General features: G+C 38.4%; 1 protein-coding gene across 25 annotated transcripts in view; it reads left to right on the top strand.

The window, feature by feature from the left end:
- The window catches only part of YAF2 (YY1 associated factor 2), a 78,061-nt gene extending 56,055 nt beyond the window's left edge, over positions 1 to 22,006 (top strand). For 10 of the 25 annotated variants that reach the window (XM_045366474.2, XM_005570594.4, XM_045366472.2 and 7 more), the window contains 2 exons: positions 19,285 to 19,437; positions 20,221 to 22,006. In XM_045366474.2, the coding sequence (XP_045222409.1) occupies positions 19,285 to 19,437; positions 20,221 to 20,458 (391 nt within the window). In that variant the 3' untranslated portion in view covers positions 20,459 to 22,006. Of the gene's footprint in view, positions 1 to 1,230; positions 7,538 to 8,890; positions 8,961 to 18,571; positions 18,706 to 19,284; positions 19,438 to 20,220 lie in introns of those variants that run through there. The other 15 variants (XR_012420148.1, XR_012420149.1, XR_012420137.1 and 12 more) reach the window with 6 other exon arrangements.
- Positions 22,007 to 24,630: the final 2,624 nt, after the last annotated feature.

The following is a 24,630-nucleotide window of genomic DNA, read 5'->3' as shown; positions in this document are numbered from 1 at the left end:
TCAGCCTCCCAAAGTGCTGAGATTACAGGCGTGAGCCACCTGTGCCTGGCCTCAATACTTGAAATATTATAGTACAAATACATATATTACTTTTATCTACTGCTGCATAACAAATTACCCTGAATGTAGCTACTTACAGACATTTATGTCTCACAGATTTCTATGGATAAGGAATCTGGGTACTGCTCAGCTAGGTCCTCTGATTCAGGATCTCCCAATACAAGGCTGTAGCATTGTGGCCAGGGCTGCAGCTCTCTCAAGGGTCCAGACAGGAGGAATCACTCACTTCCAGGCTTATTCAGGTGGCCGTTGACCTCAGTTCCTTGCTGGCAGTTGGACCTAGGATGTTAGTTCCTGATGACCTGTTGACCAGAGGCTTCCCTCAGTTCTTTGCCACATGGGTCACTCTGTTAGGGAAGATCACAACAAGGAAAGAGTGAGGATGGAAGCTAGAGTGTTTTAGTAAGCTAATTTTGGAAATGACATCCAATCGATTTTTGCTGTATTCTATTTATTAGAAGCATCTCACTAGGTCCAGCCCACACGTAGGGAAGGGGGTTGGATAAGGGCATGAATACCGGGAAGCAGGGATTACTGGTGGCCATTTTAGAAGGCTGCCTACCACAGCCAGGCCTGGTGGCTCATGCCTGTAATCCCAGCACTTTGGGAGGTCGAGGCGGGCGGATCATGAAATCAGGAGATGGAGATTATCCTGGCTAACACAGTGAAATCCCGTCTCTACTAAAAATACAACAAAATTAGCTGGGCGCAGTGGCGGGCGCCTGTAGTCCCAGCTACTCAGGAGGCTGAGGCAGGAGAATGGCGTGAGCCGAGATTGCGCCACTGCACTCCAGCCTGGGCGACAGATTAAGACTCCATTTCAGAAGAAAAGAAGGCTGCCTGCCACAATAAACATTTTCATGAGTGAGTAAATGAATGAAGCAAAGGAAACTTAGGAAGAATACTTTGTACTAGTAAGTCCTCCAGAATTATAGGTTGCAGAAATGGAAGCTGAATCGTAAAAGAAAAAGTTAATACCTAGAAAAGACTTACTTTGGCTAAAACTAGGCATGGTTTATTCGTGAGTATACTATCTGTCCATCCATGTTGTAAAGAACTGTTTGGAAAATTGTTTTCTGTGAACTCTAAATCAAATAACATCTTTTAATACTACTGATTTCTTTTTTCTTTTCTTTTCTTTTTTTTTTTTTTTTAATTTTTGTTTTTTAGACAGGGTCTCACTTCATTGCCAAGGCTGGAGTGCATTGGTGCAATCATGCTCACTGCAGCCTCAGCCTCCTGTGTTCAAGCGATTCTCCCACCTCAGCCTCCCAAGTAGCTGGGACTGCAGGCACGTGCCACCACATCTGGCTCATTTTTATATTTTTTGTAGAGATGGGGTTTCACCATGTTACCTAGGCTGGTCTCAAACTCCTGAGCTCAAATGATCTGCCCACCTCAATTTCTGTATTTAGAAAACGTAGACCTTCAGATTTGATGTTTCAGTCACTGGTTCCCAACTCTCATTGCACATTAATATTATTATTTTGAGATGGAATCTCACTCTGTTGCTGAGGCTGCAGTGCATGGTGCCATCTCGGCTCACTAAAACCTCTGTCTCCTGGGTTCAAGCAATTCTCCTGCCTCAGCCTCCTTAGTAGCTGAGATTACCGGCTTACGCCACCACGCTCTGCTAATTTTTGTATTTTTAGTAGAGATGGGGTTTCACCACGTTGGCCAGGCTGATCTCGAACTCCTGACCTCAGGTGATTCAGCCGCTGTGGCCTCCCAGAGCGCTGGCCTTACAGGTGTCAGCCAACGCGCCCGGCCTCACTGCATGTTAGAATCACCTTGGATTCACAACCAAACCAAAAAGAGGATACTGGGCTCTATCCCAGTCTACATAAATCAAGTTCCTAAAGGTGGAGCCCAGACAAGTGTATTTTTTCTTTCTTTTTGAAAGAGAGAGGGTCTCACTTTGTTTCACAAGCTGGAGTGCAGAGGCACAATCATAGCTCAGTATAACCTCAAACTCCTGGCCTCAAGCCATCCTCCCGCCTCAGCCTTCTGAGTATGTAAGACTACAGGTGCGCACCACCACACCTGGCTTAAAGGGGTATTTTTTTTTAAAGCTCCTCAGATGATTCCAGTATGTCACCAGGGTGTTAGACACCTCTGATTTAAGTGGTTCTTAATAAAAGATTAGAATTATGCACCCTGTCTCTGGTTTAGTACAAATTGAAAGGGCAAATAATTTTATAAGCAAATTTTCTTCTTTTAGCATATATTTAGTATCCAGTATGCGCATAACACTTTGAGGGTGAAAAAGAAATGTAAGTAGTTTGAAAGTGTTGCTGACACATTGGACAGAAGATTTTTTTTTTTTTATTTTAAAAAATAACGGAAATGGGAGCAAACTGTACTTGATATAGTTATATATGTATTTACAATGATTATTTGTCATTGTCTACATAGGCTGTAGTGTTTTAGAGATGGGAGAGACGACTATAATACTAGAGTAGATAAGGTTATTTGGAAAAGATGGAATCTGCAGTGGATTAGGAAAGCAAAGGTGAAATGTAATAATTTGCTTCACCTGGCAGATCCTGATTTAATCCTGTTTTATAGGCCATTAATTGCACAATAGGAGCAGCCAAGGAGATTTGAAAAATAACCTGTACCAGGCTTCATTCCTGGAGATTTTTTGTCCAATTGGTCTGGTTGGGGGCCTAATTATAGTAATTTTAAAAGGACTCCTTGTGATGCTAATGTGCAGCCAGGGTTGAAAACAAGTGCGATAGGATCACAGATCCCTGGAAATTTTTTAGTAGGATGGTTTAACATTCATTCATTTAAAAAATTAAATATTTATTTTTATGTATTGATACGTAATAGATGTACATATTTTTGGACATTAAGTATTTTTATGCCGTAGGCACAGGAGAAACAGCAGTGAACAAAATATAAGAGGAAAAATTCGCTGTTTACAATTGGGGGGTGGTAGGGAGCTTATAGTCGAAATTCTGGTAAAAGAAAACGTAATAAACTATTAATAATAATATGTAATGTAGTAGGTAGAGATAAGTGCTTTGAAGAAAAAAAAGCAAAGTCAGGAGGATAGAGTAGGGAGTGAAGTTGGAGAGTAGAGTGCTGTTTTGTGTCAGGTTAAGAAAGACTTCTCCTACACTTACGATCTGGCATTCATATGCAGTAAAAAAGGAAAAAAGTAAAAAGGAAGGCTTCTCTGACATTTGGCATTTGAACAGAGACCCGGAAGAAGTGAGGTTAGTGGGCAGAGGAACAGCAGGGGAAACCCTTGGGCAGAAGTAGAAAGGTATTGATGCAGCATGCTATGGACTCAATTGTTTCTCTCCAAAATCCACATACTGAATGAAGCCCTCACCCCAATGTGACTGTATTTGGAGATAAGGCTTGTAGGAGGCAATGATGATTAAATGAAGTCATAAAAGTGGAGTCCTAATCCAGTAGGATTGGTGGCCTTGTAAGAAGAGGGAGAGGTTTGTCTGTCTCTCCCTGTGCGTGCACTGAGGAAAGGCCATGTGAGGACACAGTGAGAAGGTGGCCATCTGTAAGCCAGAAGGAAGTGTAAGTAGAAGAGAGCCCTGAGTAGAAGCTGAACCCTACTGGACCTTGGTCTTGCACTTTCCAGCCTCCAGAACTGTGGGAAAATAAATATCTGTTGTTTAAGCTACCTAGTCTATGGTATTTTGTTATGACAGCCCAAGCAGACTAAGACACTGGAATAATGGGTTCCATATAGAAGAGTATAGAAGATCAGATAGGAAGAGTCTAAAGCACATAGAGACTTGTGGACTAGAGCAAGAATTTTGGATTTTGTTGATTGCCATATACTCTGGTTGCCAATGTGTAACAAGGAAGAGGATTGGTTGGGTGGAGAGGAGAAGCCCGTTGGATGGTTTTAAGCAGAGGAATAATATAATTTGATTTACATTTGGAAGGATCACAGTGACTGCTTTGTGGGAGAGTGGCCTGTAGCAGAACAATTGAGGGATGTTATTTATTTATTTTTTGAGACAAAGTTTTGCTCTTGTTGCCCAGGCTGGAGTGCAATGGCGTGATCTCGGTTCACTGCAACCTCTGCCTCCCGGGTTCGATTCCCCTGCCTCAGTCTCCCGAGTAGCTGGGATTGCAGGCACCCGCCACCACGCCCAGCTAAATTTTTTTTGTATTTTTAGTAGAGACGGGGTTTTGCCATATTGGCCAGACTGGTCTCGAACTCCTAACCTCAGGTGATCCGCCCACCTCAGCCTCCCAAAGTGCTGGGATTACAGGCATGAGCCACCACACCTGGCTGGGATGTTAGTTATGAAGATGTTACAAGGGTGGTATCAGTGGAGGTGGTAAGAAAGTATTCAATTTTAGACTTATTTTGAAGGTGGGGATGAAAAGAATTTGATGGTGAATTAGATGTGGGTATGAGAGGAAAAACGGAATAAATACTGCTTCTAAGTGTTTGGTCTAAGCAACTGGAGGAATGAAGTGCTATTTACTGAGATAAAAAGATTGTTGAAGAATGGAAGAGTGGGAGAAGGGAGAAATCAAGAGTATATTGTTGGCTGGGCATGGTGGCTTATGCCTGTAATCCCAGCACTTTGGGAGGCCAAGGCAGGAGGATCACTTGAGGCCAGAAGTTTGAGACCAGTCTGGCCAACATGGTGAAACCCCATCTCTACTTAAAATACAAAAATTAGCCGGCGTGATGGTACACTTCTGTAGTCCCAGCTACTCGTAGACATCCAGGTGGATTTTTTTTTTTTTTTTTTGACACAGAGTCACACTCTGTCACTTGCAACCTCTGCCTTCTGGGTTCAAATGATTCTCCTGCCTCAGCCTCCCAAGTAACTGGGATTACAGGCATGCACCACCACATTTGGCTAATTTTGTATTTTTAGTAGAGACGGAATTTTGCCATGTTGGCCAGGGTGGTCTTGAACTGCTGACCTCAAGTGATCCACCCACCTTGGCCTCCCAGAGTGCTGGGATTACAGGTGTGAGCCACCAAGCCTAGCCCCAAGGTGGATATGTTAAGTAGGCAGTTGGTTATTTAAGTCTGGAGTTAATGGGAGACATTGGGGCTGATAAAATTTTAGTATCAGTGTATAGATCAATTGTTTTCAACCTTGAATACACATCCGCTTGGGAACTTTAAAAAAATTTGAACCTACGGATCCTCATTTAAGTGGGACCTGGGTATTCCTGTGTTAATTTTTGAGACAGAGTCTTGCTCCGTCACCAGGCTGGAGTGTAGTGGTGCGATCTTGGCTCACTGCAACCTCTGCTTCCTGGGTTCAAGCAGTTCTCCTGTCTCAGCCTCCTGAGTAGCGCCACCACACCTGGCTAATTTTGTATTTTTAGTAGAGACAGTATTTCACCATGTTGGCCAGGATGGTCTCAGTCTTTTACCTCATGATCCGCCCACCTCGACCTCCCATAGTGCTGGGGTTAACAGGCGTGAGCCACTGTCCTCCCGTTTTAATTTGATTAGTGGTTAGGTTAAAAAAATTTAGACAGCTTTTTTTTTTTTGAGGTATAATTGATATACAGTAAACTACACATAAAACATGCAGTTTGTTAAGTTTTGACATATGAATATACCTGTGAAACTATCACCACAATCAAGAAAGCAGACATACATCCATTATTTTCCCGAGTTTCTTTGTGCCCGTTTTTAATTCCTCCCTCCTGTACCTACGCCCGTCCCATCTCTGGTCACTAGGCAATCACTGATCTGCTTTCTGTCACTATAAATTAGTTTGCATTTTCTAGAAATTTACATAAATGAAATCATGCAGTGTGTATTTTTTTTTTTTTTTCCAATCTCATTCACTCAGCATAATTCCTCTGGAGTGTCAGTAGTTCATTTCTTTGTGTTGCTCAGTAGTATTCCATTGTATGGATGTACCACAGTTTCTTTATCCATTCACCTGTTGATGAATATTTGGGTTATTTTCAGTTTCGGGCCATTACGAATGAAGTTGCTGTGAATATTTGTGTACAAGGTTTTGTATAGACATATATTTCCTTCTCTGAGTACATATCTTGAAATGGAAATGCCTGGATGTTATGGATCACATTGTTTTCATATGTTTCAATATGAGGGGTTTATGTATGCCTTTGAGGAAAATCTTGATGCATAGAAAATATTATTCAGGGACTACTTTCATTATTAATGTTCATTACTTTCAATGTCATAATCTAGTTTTTCCTTAAATGTTATTTTTACAAATATTATTCTATTTATAAAATTTAGCAAAATTTAACTTTTGTTTTCTAGGCATTGGTATTTTTAAAACACCATTGCAAGTGAAATCCAATGTGGAGCCACGGTTGAAAACCATTGTACAGATGATACTTAAAACTGAGGACTGAATGAGGTCACCAAGAGGAGTACTTTTAGCATGCATTAAAAAATCACCCTAGTTCTAGGGCAAGGCCTGAGAATTTGCATTTTTAAGAGGTACCTGGTATTGCTACTCTTCATTCGTTGACTACACTTTGAGTAGCACTGGTCTGGAGGGTTAGCGTAGGTAAGAGGTATCTAAAGACTCAGTACTGAGGCACTCTGAAGTTTAGAAATTTGGGAGACTGGAAGGGAATCAGTAAATGAAACTGTGAAAGAGTAGCCAGTGAGGCAGGAGAGAAATGTGAAGAATGTGGTGTCCTAGAGGCCGAGTGAAAAAAGTTTTTCAGGAAGGGAAGGAATGATAAACTCAGTGAAATGTTGCTGGAAAAGGCTGGGATGACTACAGTTGACTCTTGGTAAAGTGATTATCAGTGACCTTGAAGTAAGTAATTTTGCTAGAGTGGAAGGACAAGAGCCTGACTAATGTGAGCCTGAGAGAGAGTGGGAAAAGTATGGAGTGAATATAGACACATTTTTTGAGGTGTCATGGAAAAGAAAACAGAAATGGGGCAGTGGCTAGACAAGGATGTGGACTCAGGAAAAAGTTTTTTTGTTTGTTTTTTCTTTTTCCTTTTTGAGGTATGAATTATCATAATATGTTTGTATGCTGACAGGAATAACCTAACCTAGTAGAGAAGGAAATATTGTTTAAGCAGGAAACAAAGGAGGTCAGTGGCAGGAGTGTGTCCTGGAGAAAGGGATCCAGTGGGCAGAGAGATGGATGGTTTAAATACGAGTAAGGGTAGTAGGGAAGTCAGACTGTGTCGGTACCGATGGAAGGTTGTGGACATTCTAATCAAATAGCTTCTCTTTTCTCTGTGAGATAAGAACTAAGGTCACCCCTTGATAAAACAGCATATGATAAAAGCAAGTTTTGTTCAGTGCTCTGTTCCCAGTACTTAGAACAGTAATTGAAATATTTAATGGAACATAGTAAATGCTTAATAAATATTTGTTAAATAAATTAATGGAAGCAAGAGTAATCTTGGGTTGGAAAGGAGAAGGTGCTGTAGAAGTCTCCTGTTGGGTTAAGCTAGAGTAGTATTAGTGGGTATGATAAAGAGGAACAGTTGGAATAATATGAAAGAAAAATGGAAAGGACTTAAATGTTTAGTTGGTTAAGAGGAAGAGAAAGTTGAAAGTGACCTATTTGTAGTCTTGAAGATGGTCCTTAGTCTTTCAAATTAAGTGAAAAGCAAATGCCAAACTGTGATGTCATTTAATGATTTGAGAGGCTTTGCTGAAAACTTTAACCTAGTTTTTATAGAAATGATGTAAGTAATCTGTTTTGTCTGTGCTTACCAAGGACTATCTTAGTGTTTGCCAAGGAATCAAGTCTTCCTGCCACCACCTTCCAGGAGTTGGGGGAAAATTGTGTTCTGGTCTGCTGCATAAGTGTTTGCTGTTGAAAATTAAATACATATAGACCTTGGAGCCTGGTTCGTGACTATAGTCTTAGCTGCTTAAGAGGCTGAGATAGAAAGATTTCTTGAGCCCAGGAGTTTGAGGCTGCAGTGACTATGACTGTGCCATTGTACTGCAGTCTGGGTAATAGAGTGAGACCCCATCTCTAGTATTTAAGAGAATTTTTATTCCAGAGTCTCTCTCTCTCTCTCTTTACCTCTCTTTTATATCCATTTGCAGTTACTCCGCATTTCATTCCTTAATTTCCTAACCCTGAGCAACCACAGGTCTACTTCCTGTTTCTATGAATTTGCCTATTTTAGACATTTTATATAAACAGAACCATGCGAGAATATGTGGTCTTTCATGACTGGTGTCTTTTACTTAGGATAATGCCATAGGCTCATCCATGTTGTAGTATCTGTCAATATTTCATTCCTTCTTATGGAGGAATAATATTTCATTTTACGAATGTACACCATATTTGATTTATCCATTCATCAGTTAGTAAACATTTGGGTTGCTTCCACTTTGGGGCTATTAAGGATAATGCTTCCGTGAACATTCATGTACACATTTTTGTGTGAACACATGTTTTCATTTCTCTTGGGTATGTGCTTGATTAATTCACTCCTGTGCAGACTTCAGAATACCACTTCTGCTATCTCTGGGCTTCTATATTTTTCAAAGCTTTTAAATGTGTTACCAATTAGGAATGTTGTAGCCCCTGTCCTAGTCGCTTAAAAAATATTCAGGTCTCATGTTGGCTTACATAAAATTGTATGACATCTAAATTAATCCACCACTGTATCGCACATGCCTCAGTTGAAGCATATTTAAGAAGGCTGTAGCCCATCTGCTGATGGTACATGCTGTCATCGTGGCTTAGTAGCCAGGTAGATGGATGGATATAAGAGATTTCAAATTATAATAATTTATAATTTTGCCTTCTGTCCTTTATTATGATAAAAATGTAAGTGCTTACTAACTACTGTTAACGATGCAACTTTAACTCAAAGTTCCTTGTATCTTTCTTTCAAGCTTCTAAATTATTTTAATTGAAGAGCTTCCCAAGATTCAAGGTGAATTTAAAGTTAAAAGATTGTCATTTGTAAGTACTTAACTGTGTGAATAAGGATTTTCTCAGCATTGTACAACTAAATCAAATATAGAAAGAGCATAGAGCACTGGAAGAATAAAAAACAGATAGCATTAACATTGGAAATGTAGTTAGAGGCTGGTTTGTTAAGAAGCCTAAATACTTGTCTTTAAATTCTTTTTTTGTTTGAGACAGGGTCTCCCTCTGTGGAGGGTCATGGCTTACTGCAGCCTCGACCTCCAAGGTTCAGGTGATCCTCTCATCTCAGCCTCCTGGGTAGCTGGGACTACAGTCATGCACCACTACACCTGGCTAATTTTTTTTTTTTTTTTCTGTAGAGATGGGGTTTCACTATGTTGCCTAGCCTGGTCTTGAACTCCTGAGCTCAAATAATCCACCTACCTCAGTTTTCCAAAGTGTTAGCATTACAGGTGTGAGCTGCCATGCCCAGCCAGGTGTGAGATTTTTGTAATGAAAAAATGATCAGGAGTTATATACCCAGTTCTGGCAAGTGCTTAGTTGATTTTATTTTTAAAAGTAATTCTACAGGTAACATATTTCCCTCTTTTTTTTTTTTTTTTTTAAAGAGATGGGGTCATACCACGTTGCCCAGGCTGAGATGCCAGTGGCTATTCACAGGTATGATCACAGTGCCCTGCAGCCCTTCTAACTCTTGGCCTCAAGTGATCCTCCTGCCTCAGCCTCCTGAGTGACTGGGACTATAGGCATGCACCACTATGCCCAGATAGTACATTATCTACTTTAAAATATTAGAATATTACAGATAAAACTAAACAGTTCCGGCTGGGTGTGGTGGCTCACACCTGTAATCCCAGCATTCTGGGAGGCCGAGGTGGGCAGATCACTTGAGGTGAGGAGTTGAGTGAGACCAGCCTGGGCAACATGGTGAAATCCCATCTCTACTAGAAATACAAAATTTGCCAGGTGTGGTGGTGCATGTCTGTAATCCCTGCTACTCAGGAGGCCGAGGCAGGAGAATTGCTTGAACCCAGGAGACGGAGGTTGCAGTTAGCCAAGATCGTGCCACTGCACTCCAGCCTGGGAGACAGAGTGAAACTCTGTCTCAAAACAAAAACAAAAACAAGAAACTAAACAATTCCTGACCACTTACATTGCTCTAGGGCTCTCTCCCACTTCCCACTATTCAACATTTAGAGCTGATATTAGGGGGAAGACAAGGAATATGTTTGTATTCTTGTTGAATACAAACATTATTCTTGAAGAATATGGGTAATAATGATACTATCGGAGAGTTGGATATACAGGCTAGAGTGCAGTGGCACAATCATGGCTCACTGCAGTCTCAACCTCCCAAGGCTCAGGTGATCCTTCTGTCCCTTACCCCCAGTAGTTGGGACTACAGGTGCTTTCCACCATGCCTAGCTAATTAATTTGTGTGTGTGTGTGTGTGTGTGTGTGTGTGTGTGTGTGTGTGTGTGTGTGTATGGTTTTTTGTTTTGTTTTGTTTTGTTTTTTTTAGTAGAGACAGGGTTTCACCATATTGCCCAGGCAGGTCTTGAACTCGTGGGATCAAGTGATCTGCCCGCCTGAGCCTCTCAAAGTGCTGAGATTACAGGCATGAGCCACCGCATCTGGCCACAGGTTTTCTATATAGAGGAAACAAATGGAACTCTTAGAGTGGATGAGCTCCCTGAAGCAGAATATAAGCCAGGAACCAACACAGATATCAAGCATTCTTTGTTATCATTAAGATATATAAGATAAATGAGCATGTTTTGAGATAAATTATTATTTTAAAAAGGGAAAGATGGAAGATTCAGAAGAGAAAAGTGCTATTTAATTCATTCAGCAAACATTTGTTGAATGCCTGTCAGGCTCTGAGCTTGTTACCAGTGTTTCAAAAATGGAAACTCACAATCCTTCAGGAGCTTGCAAGCATACCTACAATTATAGGATAATGTGACTGACTGACTTATCAAAAACACGTAACATAGCCGGTCTGGCGGCTCATGCCTATAACCCCAGCACTTTGGGAGGCTGAGGCAGGAGGATTGCTTGAGCTCAGGAATTTGAGACTGGCCTGGGCCACGTTGTGAGACCCTTATCTCTACAAAAACCAAAAAAAAAATTACCCAGGTGTGGCTCTGTGTGCCTGTGGTATCAGTTACTTGGGAGGCTGAGGTGGGAGGATCACTTGACCCCAGAAGGTGGAGGCTGTAGTGAGTTGTGATTATGCCACTGCACTCCAGCCTGGGGGACAGAGCAAGACTCCGTCTTAAAACCAAGAAAGGAGAGAGAAAAGGAAGGGAGGAAACACTTCTACTGTATATCTCTAACCCTGTTACTTCCTAAAATTTAGTCTTGTAGCTAGCTCCACTACTCCAATAGTGTCATTATTACTGATATCCTTCAAGAATAACATTTGTATTCAACATGAAAAGAGAAGAAGTTGACTGGGCACGGTGGTTCACACCTGTAATCCCAGCACTTTGGGAGACTGAGGCAGGTGGATCTCTTGGGTCCAGGAGTTTGCGACGAGCTTGGGCAACAGGGTGAAACCTGTCTCTACAAAAAATACAAAAATTAGCCTGGTGTGGTGATGCATGCCTGTAGTCCTTGCTGCTTGGGAGGCTGAGGAGGGAGGATTGCTTGAGCCCAGGAGGCAGAGGCTGCAGTGAGCTGAGATTGTGCCACTGCACTCCAGCCTGGGGGGCAGTGAGACTATGTCTCCGGGGGAAAAAAAAAAAAAAAGTAAAGAGAAGAGATTAAGAACAGCATGAAGTAACCTCAACATTAAAGGGGCTGAAAGAGGAAGTACTAAGAGGAGCCAGTTGAGATATAAGACGACTGAGAAGGACCTACTTACTGGAGAAGGTAGGAAGAGGAGTAAGAAGAATCTTTGTAGCTGTGGTGCAGGAGAATGTTAAATATAAGTGTCATGATACACAGAGGTCAAATAAGATGAGGACTGAAAGGTGTCCTTTGGTTTTGGCAAACTTGGTGACCTTAGTGTGATTTCTTTAGTGGAGTGGAAAGAGGTTTGGAAAGGTAGAAGTGAAGGCAAGGACATAACTGAGAGAATAGCAGACATTTCCAAAATACTGAAAGAGGAGAAAGGAAGAGCAAGTAAACAGGGGATTAAGGGAGGAGTTTTTTCCATCTAGATGGGGGAGACTTCAGTGTATTTCTATGTCTGTGAAAGAAGTGTAGTGTTCTTATGATGGGAGGGGTGGTATGAGCCCCAGAATATTTACAACATTTTAAAAGGTAATAGTGAGCTTTTAAACTTACTAAATTAAAATATTAATACTAATTATAAATTTAATTAGAAAATGTTAAGTTTTAAAAAAATATTTAGGCAGGCCATCTCAACCAAATGACATGTAAATGTACAAATATGCTCTTAGGTCTAGCGTTTATATAGTAGATTCTGCTTACTGTAACTACTTTGAGAATAGTGGCTTGTTTCTGTGAATGGAGTGTTCTTGTGTTTTTAAAGGAGAAATTGTGTTTAAAATTATTTTGATAGTTTTGGGGACAATAGCTAAATACCAGGTTAGAATCTTTATTTTCTGCAACGTAAGATAATTTTTTTGAAAAGAATTTAAGGAAGAAGCCAAGCCTCTTCAAACTAAATCACCCTGCTTAAATTTTATGACATAAAATTTCTTTCGGCTGGGTGTGGTGGCGCATGCCTATAATCCCAGCACTTTGGGAGGCTGAGACAGGTGGATCACTTGAGGTAAGGAGTTCGAGACCAGCCTGAGCAACAGGGTGAAACCCCGTCTCTACTAAAAATACAAAAAAAAATTAGCTGGGCATGGTGGTGCACACTTGTAATCCCAGCAACTAGGGAGGCTGAGACAGGAGAATCTCTTGAACCCAAGAGGCAGAGGTTGCAGTGAGCTGAGATCACGCCATTGCACTCCAGCCTGGGCAACAAAAGCAAAGCTCCATCTCAAAAAAAAAAGAAAAAAAAAAGATAATGCTGTCTTTCTTTTCTTGAGATAGATGTGATGGGAAGGTTTGTCAGGAATGTTGTGGGATTTATGTGAGACAAAAGTGTAACAGAATCCTAGACTTAAAAATATGCCATCAAGATATATGTGTATATTCATAAATATTATTTAAAGCATTTTATAACTTACAGTATATATATTTTTAACATTCATGATTTTATTTGACTTACCCAGTAATCTTGGGAATGCAGTCAGAGCTCGAGGTATGGAAACAAAGCCAGACGATGACTTGACTGTCCTGGACTGTAGCTGGGGACTATAGGCATGCGCCACCACTCTTGGCTAACTTTTTGTAGAGACAGGGTTTTGCCATGTTGCCCAGGCTGGTCTCAGACTGCTGGACTCAAGCTGTCTGCCCGCCTTAGCCTCCCAAAGTGCTGGGATTATAGACGTGAGCTATTGAGCCTGGCCAGAAATTTTCAACAGCTTTTTGTTTATTGAATTTCTGTTGTGTGCTACTTACGAATATTTTTCAACATTGAGCTAAGAACCAGAAATGGTAATTCTAATACGGTAGTATTTAAATAATTAGTTACAGGATATGTGTATTGTTTTAATAGGTAGATACACAAACAATTTTTCTTAAGTTCAACCCAATTTTAGTTTTTGAGTCCTTTTTCAAGTGGTTCCACTTACAGAATTGATACTTTATGTTTTATTCTTTCCTTGAGGTCTTCAAAGAAGGAGAACATTTATTTTTTGAAATTACCATATGGACCTTTTGGTCCCTTTTATATTTCTGTTGTATATAACGGGATCTTATTTGATTTTTCCTATATCTTGAGATAGTTTGCTATATCATCCTAGGAACTATTTTATTTATTTTAATTTTACTTTAAGTTCTGGGATACATATGCAGAATGTGCAGGCTTGTTGCATAGATAGACATGTGTCATGGTGGTTTGCTGTACCTATCAACCCGTCATCTGGGTTTTAAACCCCTCATGCATTAGGTATTTGTCCTAATGCTTTCCCTCCCCTTGTCTCCCACCCCCCAGCAGGCCCCAGTGTGTGATGATCCCCTCCCTCTGTCCATGTGTTCTCATTGTTCAGCTCCCACTTGTGAAGAACATGCGGCGTTTGGTTTTCAGTTCCTAGGAACTATTTTATCTTTACTACTTAGTTATTTCCAACTGTATTTAAAAGAGACCAAAATAATAAGAAAGCAGAAAAATGGTGGAGTCATCTAGAAGGATAGTGCAATTTTGGAAAAACACTATTTTATCATCTTTCCAGAAAGTATAAAAGTGTAGAGACAGTATTTTTGTAGTGTTTGCCCTCCTTTTTCTTTTTTTAAACTTTCATTGAACACATTTGAGAATTGAGAATTTTTCATTTTCTGCTCCTAATGACAGGAAGTTTACAAGATGTTTCAGTTATTAGATGAATCAGGGGATGGTGTAAAGCCAGTGATAGTGGCACCCAAAACTGTAGTGATGTTGAAATTGACCATATAAGGGAAATCTCAGACCATGAGTTGTCAGATGACAATATTCTTGATCATTTTTCTCAAACTCAATAATTGATAAGTGAACAAATATTTCTGAGCACAAAAAGTAAATGTGGTTTCTCATATAAGTAGTCATTCAACAGAAAGGATTTTATCATGCAATATTTTGCAAAAAGAACTTGGAGCATCTTGTTTTGCTTTAGAGACGTGTGACAAAATTCTTTTTCTTCTATATTTGACGCAAAAATTTACTTGAGATAGTTCATTAGTGGACTGATGCTGAAGGTAGGTGTGTGTACCTCATCTACAAATGAAAATGGTAATTTTGAAGCAGAGAGAATGTCTGTCTCTTCCAGAAATTACGAGTTGTCAAGGGTTTCAAAAGTAAAGCGTCCTATGATACAAGTGCAAGAAGTGGTAGAAGTAAAGAAAAGCTAAAACCTATTAGAAATGTATTTGAGGCCAGGCGCAATGGCTCATGCCTGTAATCCCAGCACTTTGGGAGGCCGAGGCAGGCAGATCACCTGAGGCTGGGAGTTCAAGACCAACCTGGCCAACATGGGTGAAACCCCCTAAAAATACAAAAAATTAGCCAGGCATGGTGGCACATGCTTGTAATCCCAGCTACTCGGGAGGCTGAGGTAGGAGATTCGCTTGAAGCTAGGAGGCCAGATGTTGCATTGAGCCAAGATCATGCCACCACATTCCAGCCTGGGTGACTGTCTCATTCACAGAGAGAGAGAGAGAGAGAGAGAGAGAGAGAGAGAGAGAGAGATAGCATTTAAAACCAAGAATCAGTACTTAAAAGATGAATGTTTCTAGGATTAGGCCTGACAGTTGATGAGGAGTTAGTTACATTTGAAAAATAAAAATAAAACCTGGCCGGGCACGGTGGCTCACACCTGCAATCCCAGCACTTTGGGAGGCTGAGGTGGGCAGATGACAAGATCAGGAGATTGAGACCATCCTGGCTAACACAGTGAAACCCTGTCTCTACTAAAAATACAAAAAAAAACCAAAAAAAACCAAAAAACTAGCCGGGCGTGGTGGCGGCTGCCTGTAGTCCCAGCTACTTGGGAGGCTGAGGCAGGAGAATGGCATGAACCCAGGAGGCGGAGCTTGCAGTGAGCTGAGATCATGCCACTGCACTCCAGCCTGACAGAGTGAGATGCTATCTCAAAAAAACAAAAACAAACAAAAAAACACCTTTTGGCCATTCGAGGTCTAGATAACTTCAAAACCAAGTTATTATGGAATAAGAAATTGGGTTTACTCTCTTTTAAAGTCTTAATAAAATGCTTAATGAAGTTGTTTCATTGTTCTCTTATTAAAAGGGTCCATTGTGATGTTTGTTTCCCCTGGTATACTGATCATTTAAACATGGACAGAAGTTATTTCTTCTCTGTCTATAATAACTCCTCCTTCTGTTTTCTCTAACACAACACACAGTTCTTTTGTTTTTAATTTTTAGTGCATGAGGGCAGAGCCTGTGTTTGTCTTGTTGATGGTTAATCTCCAGCACCTTACCTAGTGCCTGACACATGTAAATGTGCAATAAAATCTGTCGGACAAGTAGTTTCTTTCCTTTTTTTTGTTCCAGAAGACAGGGTCTCACTCTGTCACCCAGGCTGGAATGCGGTGGTGTGTGTGATCGTGGCTCACTGCAACCTCCACCTCCTGGGTTCAAGGGATTTTTCCACTTCAGCCTCCTACAGGCACGTACCACTATGCTTGGCCAATTTCTGTATTTTTTTGCAGAGGTGGAGTTTCACTATGTTGCCCAGGCTGGCCTCGAACTCTTGGACTCAAATGATCTGCCTGCCTTGGCCTCCCAAAGTGCTGGGATTACAGGCGTGAGCCACCACGCCTGGCCGTAAACAGGTGGTTTTTTATAAAATCTTTCCTTGGTTAGATTTTTGGGCTTTTGTTAGCCAGGGTATCAGCAGATTCACAGTAGGTTTGGATTTAGTCCAGCCTTTTTTATTCAATGAGATTTACCACGTTGCTTCAATTTGCCATATATTTTGGTGTTACTAAGCAGATTACTTCTTTCTGAAATTTGAGTTATGCTATCTCTTTTTAGTAAAGAATCAGTCTTTGTTTTTAATATTCTTTGTCTTTCTTTCCTTTCTTTCATCTTACCTGTCCAACATGACAAAGCTCAATTATGATGAAGTTGATCAAGCCTAAAATATTATTCCTATAATATTTAGCACATGGGATTTTTGTCAGTGGGGGTGGAAGGCAGACCATAGTTGAAAACTACATATATGAAGCCAACATGTGTTGACCTCCTGCTCACACAGGTGGTCAGCTAGCCCCAAAAATATTTTGTCCTAATAAGTAATGAAATGCTCCCCCTTTTCTTACATTATAGTAAATGAATAGACTGCCAAATTTTATACAGTCTATTTGGGCTGTCTATGAAAGATACATAGGGATCCCCAAATTGGTGAATATCATAGCTGACAAATACAGTCTAATCATGGCATATGTTAATAAGTAGATGATGGACTGTAGTTGGCCAGTGGCTTAGTCAGTAGTCATTTATTAACTAGGCAACCATTTTGTGCACATCAACTCCTCATCATGGATCCTTTGGCATTACTAAAAGTGTACTGTCAAAACCATGAATGATAAATCTGTGAACATAAAAAGGTATATTTTATAAATGATACTCTGTCCTTTATTTCCTGAGTTAACTATTTCCCACCTCTAAAATTTCCTCCTATCCTGATTTTTCTCATCAAATAGAAAAGGAATCATAAACCTTAAGATACCTGGAGATAGAAGGGCTTTCTTTTTAATAGGACATGGAGTTGAGTGACTTATGACATTGTAAAAAGATCATCATAAACTGTGTTCCTCCTACCTTCAGTGAAAGCTCTTTAGCCCTACAGAGCAGCAGAGAACTTTAGTTGAATAATTAAACTATATTTGAATAATTAAACTTTATTTGAAAAGTTAAACTACATTTATGTTTTATGCTTCTTTTCTCTCAAAATTCAACCAGATGAAATAATCCTAGAATTGAGGTACAAAATCGTAATCTTTAAGTGAAAATCAACCTTCACATTAAAGTAAGAATAAAAGTGGAATAGTTGTGTAGTATACATTTAGGAAAGCCTAGGATGAAAAGAGAACGATGTACTCAAGAACAGAAAAAAAGAACCACTACAGAAAATTTGTTGATGGTTAGAAAATAACAACAAACAACACTAGGTACAGAGATTACATGATCACTTATTAGACCACTAGTCTCACATTTTTACTTCTACTGTGGTGTAGTACCTTTCTATTTCAGACTAATGCAAGTAATTGTTGTAAAATTCAAGTCTGAATTTCTTCAGTGACTTCTCATCACTTAAGAATAAAATCAGACTGCTTAGGTTTTAATCGTGGGATCCCTTCTTATCTATCCAACTTGGTTTTTTTTCACTCTCTCTACCACTCTGCTCTCCATCTCAAACTTTATCCTATAGTAGTACCAGTATTCACCAGATATATTGCACTTCTTCATGCTTCTTTTTAAAGTGTGATCCCCAGAGACCTCAGCATAACTTGGAAACTAGTTAGAAATACAGTTTCTTGGGCTCTACTTCAAGGCCTACTAAATCAGAAACCCTGAGGGCAGGCTAAGCAAGCTAAGCCTTTTAGGTGATTCTGATGTACCTTAAATTTGAAAACTGCCACCTTAACCCTTTTCTTTTTTTAACCTCAGCCATTAACTACCATACTGTCAATATCACTTTTATTTGTGCAACTCTTAATCTACATCTCAAACTCTATGTCAGTCCTATTTTTTAAGTTGTATATTGGACATCTGTCCTGGATATCCTTTCAGTACTTCAGACTATCTAGGCCCTGAGCAAAATTCATTATCCATCTCCTGAAACCTACTTTACATACTGTTTCCTATTTTCTCTCAGCCTGGCAGCTTTGATTCTTAGATTGTACAATATTTTCTCATTATTTTTTATGTTGTCTTGCTGCAGAGGAACAGGGGGAAAAAAGATTTTTAAAAAACTGTACTAACCAAAAAAGGGTCAGGATTTTTCATGCAATAAAGTTACTATTGTTTGTAGAGCCATCTGTTAAAATGTATTTTTATCTTACTTCTTCCCTCCTTCCCTCTGCCTCTTTCCTTGCTGTATCCTTCTTTCTCTCTCAAGAACTTAGAGACTGTATTTTGAATCTTAACCTCAGTTGTGCAAGTTCTGTGGTAAAGGTGGACAGGTGAAAGCTTGTACCAGCATCAGATGTTGAAGCCAGGCAACATTTCAGATATCCCTGAACAGTTCTTACAGTAGGTTCTCAATAAATACTTTCTAAATGAGTAAGTTAGCAAGTAGATGAGTCTCAAAGGACTGGGTAGATTTCCAGGGTCAAAAGAGCATAGTGAGATTGTGGCTGGAGATGTAAGAAACTTAAAGGATTTAAGCAATAAGGAGTGAGAAATTTTGATAGTAAATGTTTATTAAATGAATAAATGAAAAGCTTTAAAAAACAGATAGCCATTGTCACAAATGGTTAGGTATTTCCTTCTCTGAAGGAGGAGGGATAAATTATTATTTCAGTGTAAACTTTGAAGTTTGATTTTTAGAATTCATGTTTATATGGGTACATCCCATTTAGTTTGATATACATTTAAAATAATTTCTTATGTTGATTTATGTAACAGTATTCTAATGTTTGAACATATATCTTAGACTATAAATTTTAACTGTTACAGTTTGTTCTGTTTTTGTTGAACAGGAAAAACAATGATACATACTTGAAAGTTATTGTATTATTAATTTGTTTTCATAATGTGAGATATTCTCTCACAAAGCACTTATGTTTTAAGTTATAATTTAAAATACCTTTCTTTTTAACATGCACACAGGAAACCTCGACCTGTCTCCCAGTTGGTTGCACAGCAGGTTACTCAGCAGTTTGTGCCTCCTACACAGTCAAAGAAAGAGAAAAAAGATAAAGTAGAAAAAGAAAAAAATGAAAAAGAAACAACTAGCAAAAAGAATAGCCATAAGAAAACCAGGTAAATTTGAAGAGTGTTTTATGACATTTTTGAAATAATAAAACCATTTAATTTTTTAACCATTGATATACTAATACACACAAAGTGGAAGTAAAATATTTGGTTTCCTTTCTTTTAAGGTATCAGAAAAGGTTTTACTGAGTTTGAAAGATACATTGGAAATTAAACACAGAAGCCACAAATACAAGCTTAAATGTGGTGATGCTTTTTTCTTTGTACTAGATTGGAAGACATTGTATCTGGGTGTTTTGTTTTGTTTTGTTTTTCCCTTAAGAAGAGCTGTTTGAACCAGGAGTGGTTTTCAAAATACCGAACAGATAATTGCATGGGTTTTAACCTATCAAAATGGTCATGTGTTCAGTCAGAACAATCATGATACCCTTATTAGTGTGTGTCAGTGGAGTAACAATCTTCCTTGCATGTAGCTCAACCTTAGTTTTTATCACCTTGCTCCATGGTGCAGCTATTTCATTGTTGTCTAAAACATCTATTTTAATAAAGTTAATAAGCTGTCTGCAAAATTATGATACAGCTATAGAAGCACAAGTTCTACTTCTAGGCTGTCACAGTTTTTGGTCGCATTGAAGAATATTCATGAATGATTGGTTTGATTAATGTTAATGAGTTGAAACATTTTACGATGTTTTTGTGGCTGGTTACACATAAATTGCTTTAAATATGTGTATTCATTTTGTTACTTTCACCTACTTTTAGTATTTATTATATGCTCAGAAATTTGGTAGAGGGAAAAGCTAGTTAAAATTTCATTTTTTTTATGTTTAGACCAAGATTGAAAAATGTGGATCGGAGTAGTGCTCAGCATTTGGAAGTTACCGTTGGAGATCTGACAGTCATTATTACAGACTTTAAGGAGAAAACAAAGTCACCACCTGCATCTAGTGCTGCTTCTGCAGATCAACACAGTCAAAGCGGCTCTAGCTCTGATAACACAGAGAGAGGAATGTCCAGGTCATCTTCACCCAGAGGAGAAGCCTCATCATTGAATGGAGAATCTCATTAAAGTTTATTTTCTCCAGTTTCTTAGTCACTTCTGTCCTACCATGCAAATACACAGATTATGCCAAGAGGTACCACATTTTCATGACAAATACATTCATGCACAATTCATAATTTGAGTTTTACATAAAATAGAAATTTGTTAGAATTTGTTAGATTTTATTGCAACTATGCCTACCAAACATTTCCAGACTTAACATTTTGGTCTCTGCAGTTAAGTGCCATGAAAATGTGGTTGAATTATTCATTATGCAGTGTTATTGGTAAGTGTATTTTCACTTTTAGTTTAGTGAATTCTAACACATAATTCTTGAATTCTCTACTATTGGCATGTAACGAATTTAAATTTTTTATAACATAGTGCAAGCTGCCTAAATATGTATTATTTGAAAATTGTGAAACAGATAGTTATATGTATACAAGTCAAAGATCAACTTAACTATTGCTGCAACAGGTTTTTCTTAATGGTTATCCTCTTAAATACACCTGCTGGTACTTGGTGTGGTTAAATAGGAAAATTGTTATTAAATAAAGAATTTGTATGAACCTTTGCCAATGTTTTTGACACGTTTTACTAATTATTGTTCCTGAATTATGTTTCTGGCTTTATCCATTTGTTGAGGTTTTTTTGTTTGCTTATTTTTCAAAACATTCATTTATTGTAATGTTTACTAGCAGACTAGTAAACAATAAAGCATTGATTATTTAGCTTTATAATTCAGGTTTAGTGCTATTGTCATTGAACACTGGTATTTTCTGTATCATATAAAACATTAAAATTCAAATAATTATAAGCATTTGGCAAAAACGAGAAAAGAAACTTGCCATATTTTACAAGCTGCAATTTTAGAAAAGCTTTAACTTAATGATAGTTTTATCACTGTTTTCTTGTCCCAAACTTATCCAGGGCCATACCTGCATGAATCTAATTAAAACAGAAATGGGAATTGTTACACAGAAATGGGAAATAGCTAATTTTAAATCAGTCTAATTGGCCTCTTACTAAATATAACAATTCTTATGAAAATCATAGTACCCTATTTTCAGACACAACTACCAGTTTACACATTTCTCAGTATCCTGAAAGGAAAAAAGTATAGCCCCACTTATACTATGTAAAATTACCAATAAAATATTTTTATGACTACAGATTTTGCCTTTTTGTTTATGACTATTAAAGTGTTTTATTTAGTATTTAGAATTTCAACCTGGAAACCACACAGTACTTAAATTCTCCTGGGGTCTCCTGCTTTCTCTTAACCATTTGCTTAATATATATCTACCTATAGGAGACTTTTGAATTGTAAATGGACTTAAAAATAGAATGTGGATACAAAATATCACATAAGACATCATGATAACATTTGAAGAAAAAATAAAACTGTAGACCCTAACAGTTGTGATATTTGGTGGTTTCGTGTGGTAATGTAATTTTCTGTTTAATTACAGTACTTTTTACAGGCACAGTGGTACTGTCTTTTTTGTAAGATGCTAGTTGTGAAATACAATTGCATACAGTAAAAGTCTGTGATTAAAACATTTATATACCTCATTCTTTAGTGTTGTTAAATGAAAAATTAAAATTTGTGTTTGTTATAAGATACGTTCAGTGGAATACCAACTAACCAGATATGTTCCTTTAAAACATGATATTTTTGTCTTATTCTGTTTTTAACATGTTTCAAATGTTTTATATATTCATTTTTGGACAGAGTAAAAATTTAAAAATGTTAATAGGGAAAATATTTAATTTTTAAGTCAAAAACTATACTTTAAAGGCATTACATCTATGATCAAATACTTTCAGAATGTATTTTAAATGAGCTGCAAGAGAGAAAAATCTGACAGGAGATGGGATTTTACCTGAATGGAGCATACTCATATTTCTACATAGGTGGGTAGATACTCATCTTTCTACATAGGCAGGAACACAGTGTAGCATGGAGATTAAGCATGCTAACTGACACCTCATGTTTGAATCCTGTTGTAGAATGGAAATGAGCTTAAATTACCCAAGCTTACTTTCCATCTATAAAACAGGGCTAATGGTAATCACATCTAATTTATAGGGTTGTTGGGAGGATTAAGTCAATCCATGTAAAATTCTTAATTATCTGACACATACTGGTCACTCAGTAAATGTGAGCTTTTACTATTGTTATAGATAAAATCCCATTACAAAAATACAAAAATATTTTTTCTAACAATTATTTTCATGCCCTCTTGGATGACATAAAGTAATAGTGTTTTATAGATTTCACTAAATTTTCAGTATAATACCAGATGTTTTCTCTGGACGCAGAAAGACCATCTTTCCATAATTAAAGAACCTGGTGGGTGTGCACTATGAGATTGAAGAAATGAATTAAGTCGACTAGTTTGAAAGTGTTTTATTAATCACAGGTATGTCAACCTGCCTTTGTTTCACCCTACCTCAAATACTCTTCCACACCAGGAAAACAAACGCAAATTCCATAAATAGAACTGATGTTAAAATATGCAGAAAGATTCAGAACCTAGGTTTAAGGTACATATTTTGCTCTGTTTCATGAACTTACAAGGTGGGTTGAGCACTGGGTTCCTTAAGCCAAATTCCATACAAAAAGAACTTGGGTGTTTTCCAGCATTTATTACTTTACTTTGCTATAAGTAAGAGTGAAGATCCCGGGTGCGATGGCTCATGCCAATAATCCCAGCACTTTGGGCTGAAGCGGGCAGATATTTTGAGCCCAGGGCCAGCCTGGGCAACATGGTGAAAGCTCATCTCTATAATTAAATATATATATATATATATTTATGTGTGTGTGTGTGTGTGTGTGTGTGTGTGTGTGTATTTAAAAAGTGAATATACTTTGAGGCAGAAGAATAATCTTAAAACCTTTTGTATTATACAATAGAAATAGTTAAAGGTTTTATTTTTATTAAATGCTTTCCTAAAATGATAGTGGATAATAGACAAAGCGAAACATTTAAAAAGGAAGAGAAACTTCAGCCTTTCTACGTTGATAGCATGTTTATTAACTTTTAAAGATCCTTATAGCCTAAAAGAATGTAGCCTCTGCATATTACATGCATTAATGGTAACTGGTCTAGAAGTTTTTGTTTCCACTGAGGCTTTCCCCACGTGCTTTTTTAAACTTCCTACTATGGTTTGGATATGGTTTGTCCTCACCAAGATTCATGCTGAGGCCTGAGTCCCCAATTTGATTGTGTTGGTAGGTGGTGCCTTTAAGAGATGATTAGGTCATTGCGATGGATTAAGGGCTTTCTCATGAGGCTCAGTTCTGGAATGGATTCACTCTTGCAGGAATGGATGAATTCTCACAAGAGTGGGTTGTTACAAAGTGAGGATGCTTCTTGTGTTCTGTTCTCTTTGCCCTCCTCAGTTCACCATCTGCTTTCCACCATGAGTTGAAGCAGCATGAGGCCCTCATCAGATGGCCTGCCTGATCTTCGACTCCTTAGCCTTTGCAATCGTGAGCCAAAATAAATCTCTTTTCTTTACAAATTGCCCAGTCTCAGGTATTCTGTTACAGCAAAAAAAAAGTGGATTGAGATACTTTTTTGCTCTGCAACTTACCTCTTTTCCAGAATCTTTTAAGGACTTGATGTAGGAACTGAGCTATTTAGTAAGTCATTAGTAGACGTTTCCGCACAGTATTTTGAAAATTAAATGAAAACAGAAAAGTGAGTGTGTATATAAGAAAAGTAATAGTAAAAAAGCGCTTTGACTTCTTAGTACTCACCCTCTCCTGTATATCTCCAGGCACCTTCAGTTGTCTGGAACAAAGAATGTAGGAAAAACTGAAGAAGTTCAGAACAGTTACCAATGACAAAAATCACTGATTAGAATAAAAAGACAAGGTTACGGAATATATGTTGTTACTGATCATCTTTCAAAAGCAGAAGGAAAAGAATGCCCTCCCTGGCTACTGACGGTGATGAAAAGTAAGCCCTGCTCCTATCACAGGCAATGAAGGACAGGGATGGAAAAAAAAAGTGAAGAAGAAGGGGAAAAAGCAAAAGTTGTGAAAAAAATTAGAAAAGGGGACACTGGGACTCAGTCTGGATAATGGTAGAATCACTAGGAAGGGAAAGAACAAATAGAACTTAACAGCACATCAGTCTGGTGACATTTTAAAAACATGATAAAGCATCTTCATGATGTCTCTGTCA

This window comes from Macaca fascicularis, chromosome 11 (genome assembly GCF_037993035.2).
Source record: "Macaca fascicularis isolate 582-1 chromosome 11, T2T-MFA8v1.1".
Lineage (NCBI taxonomy): Eukaryota > Metazoa > Chordata > Mammalia > Primates > Cercopithecidae > Macaca > Macaca fascicularis.
The sequence above is the reverse complement of the archived record's forward strand: the minus strand, read 5'-3'. Positions and strand labels throughout refer to the sequence as shown.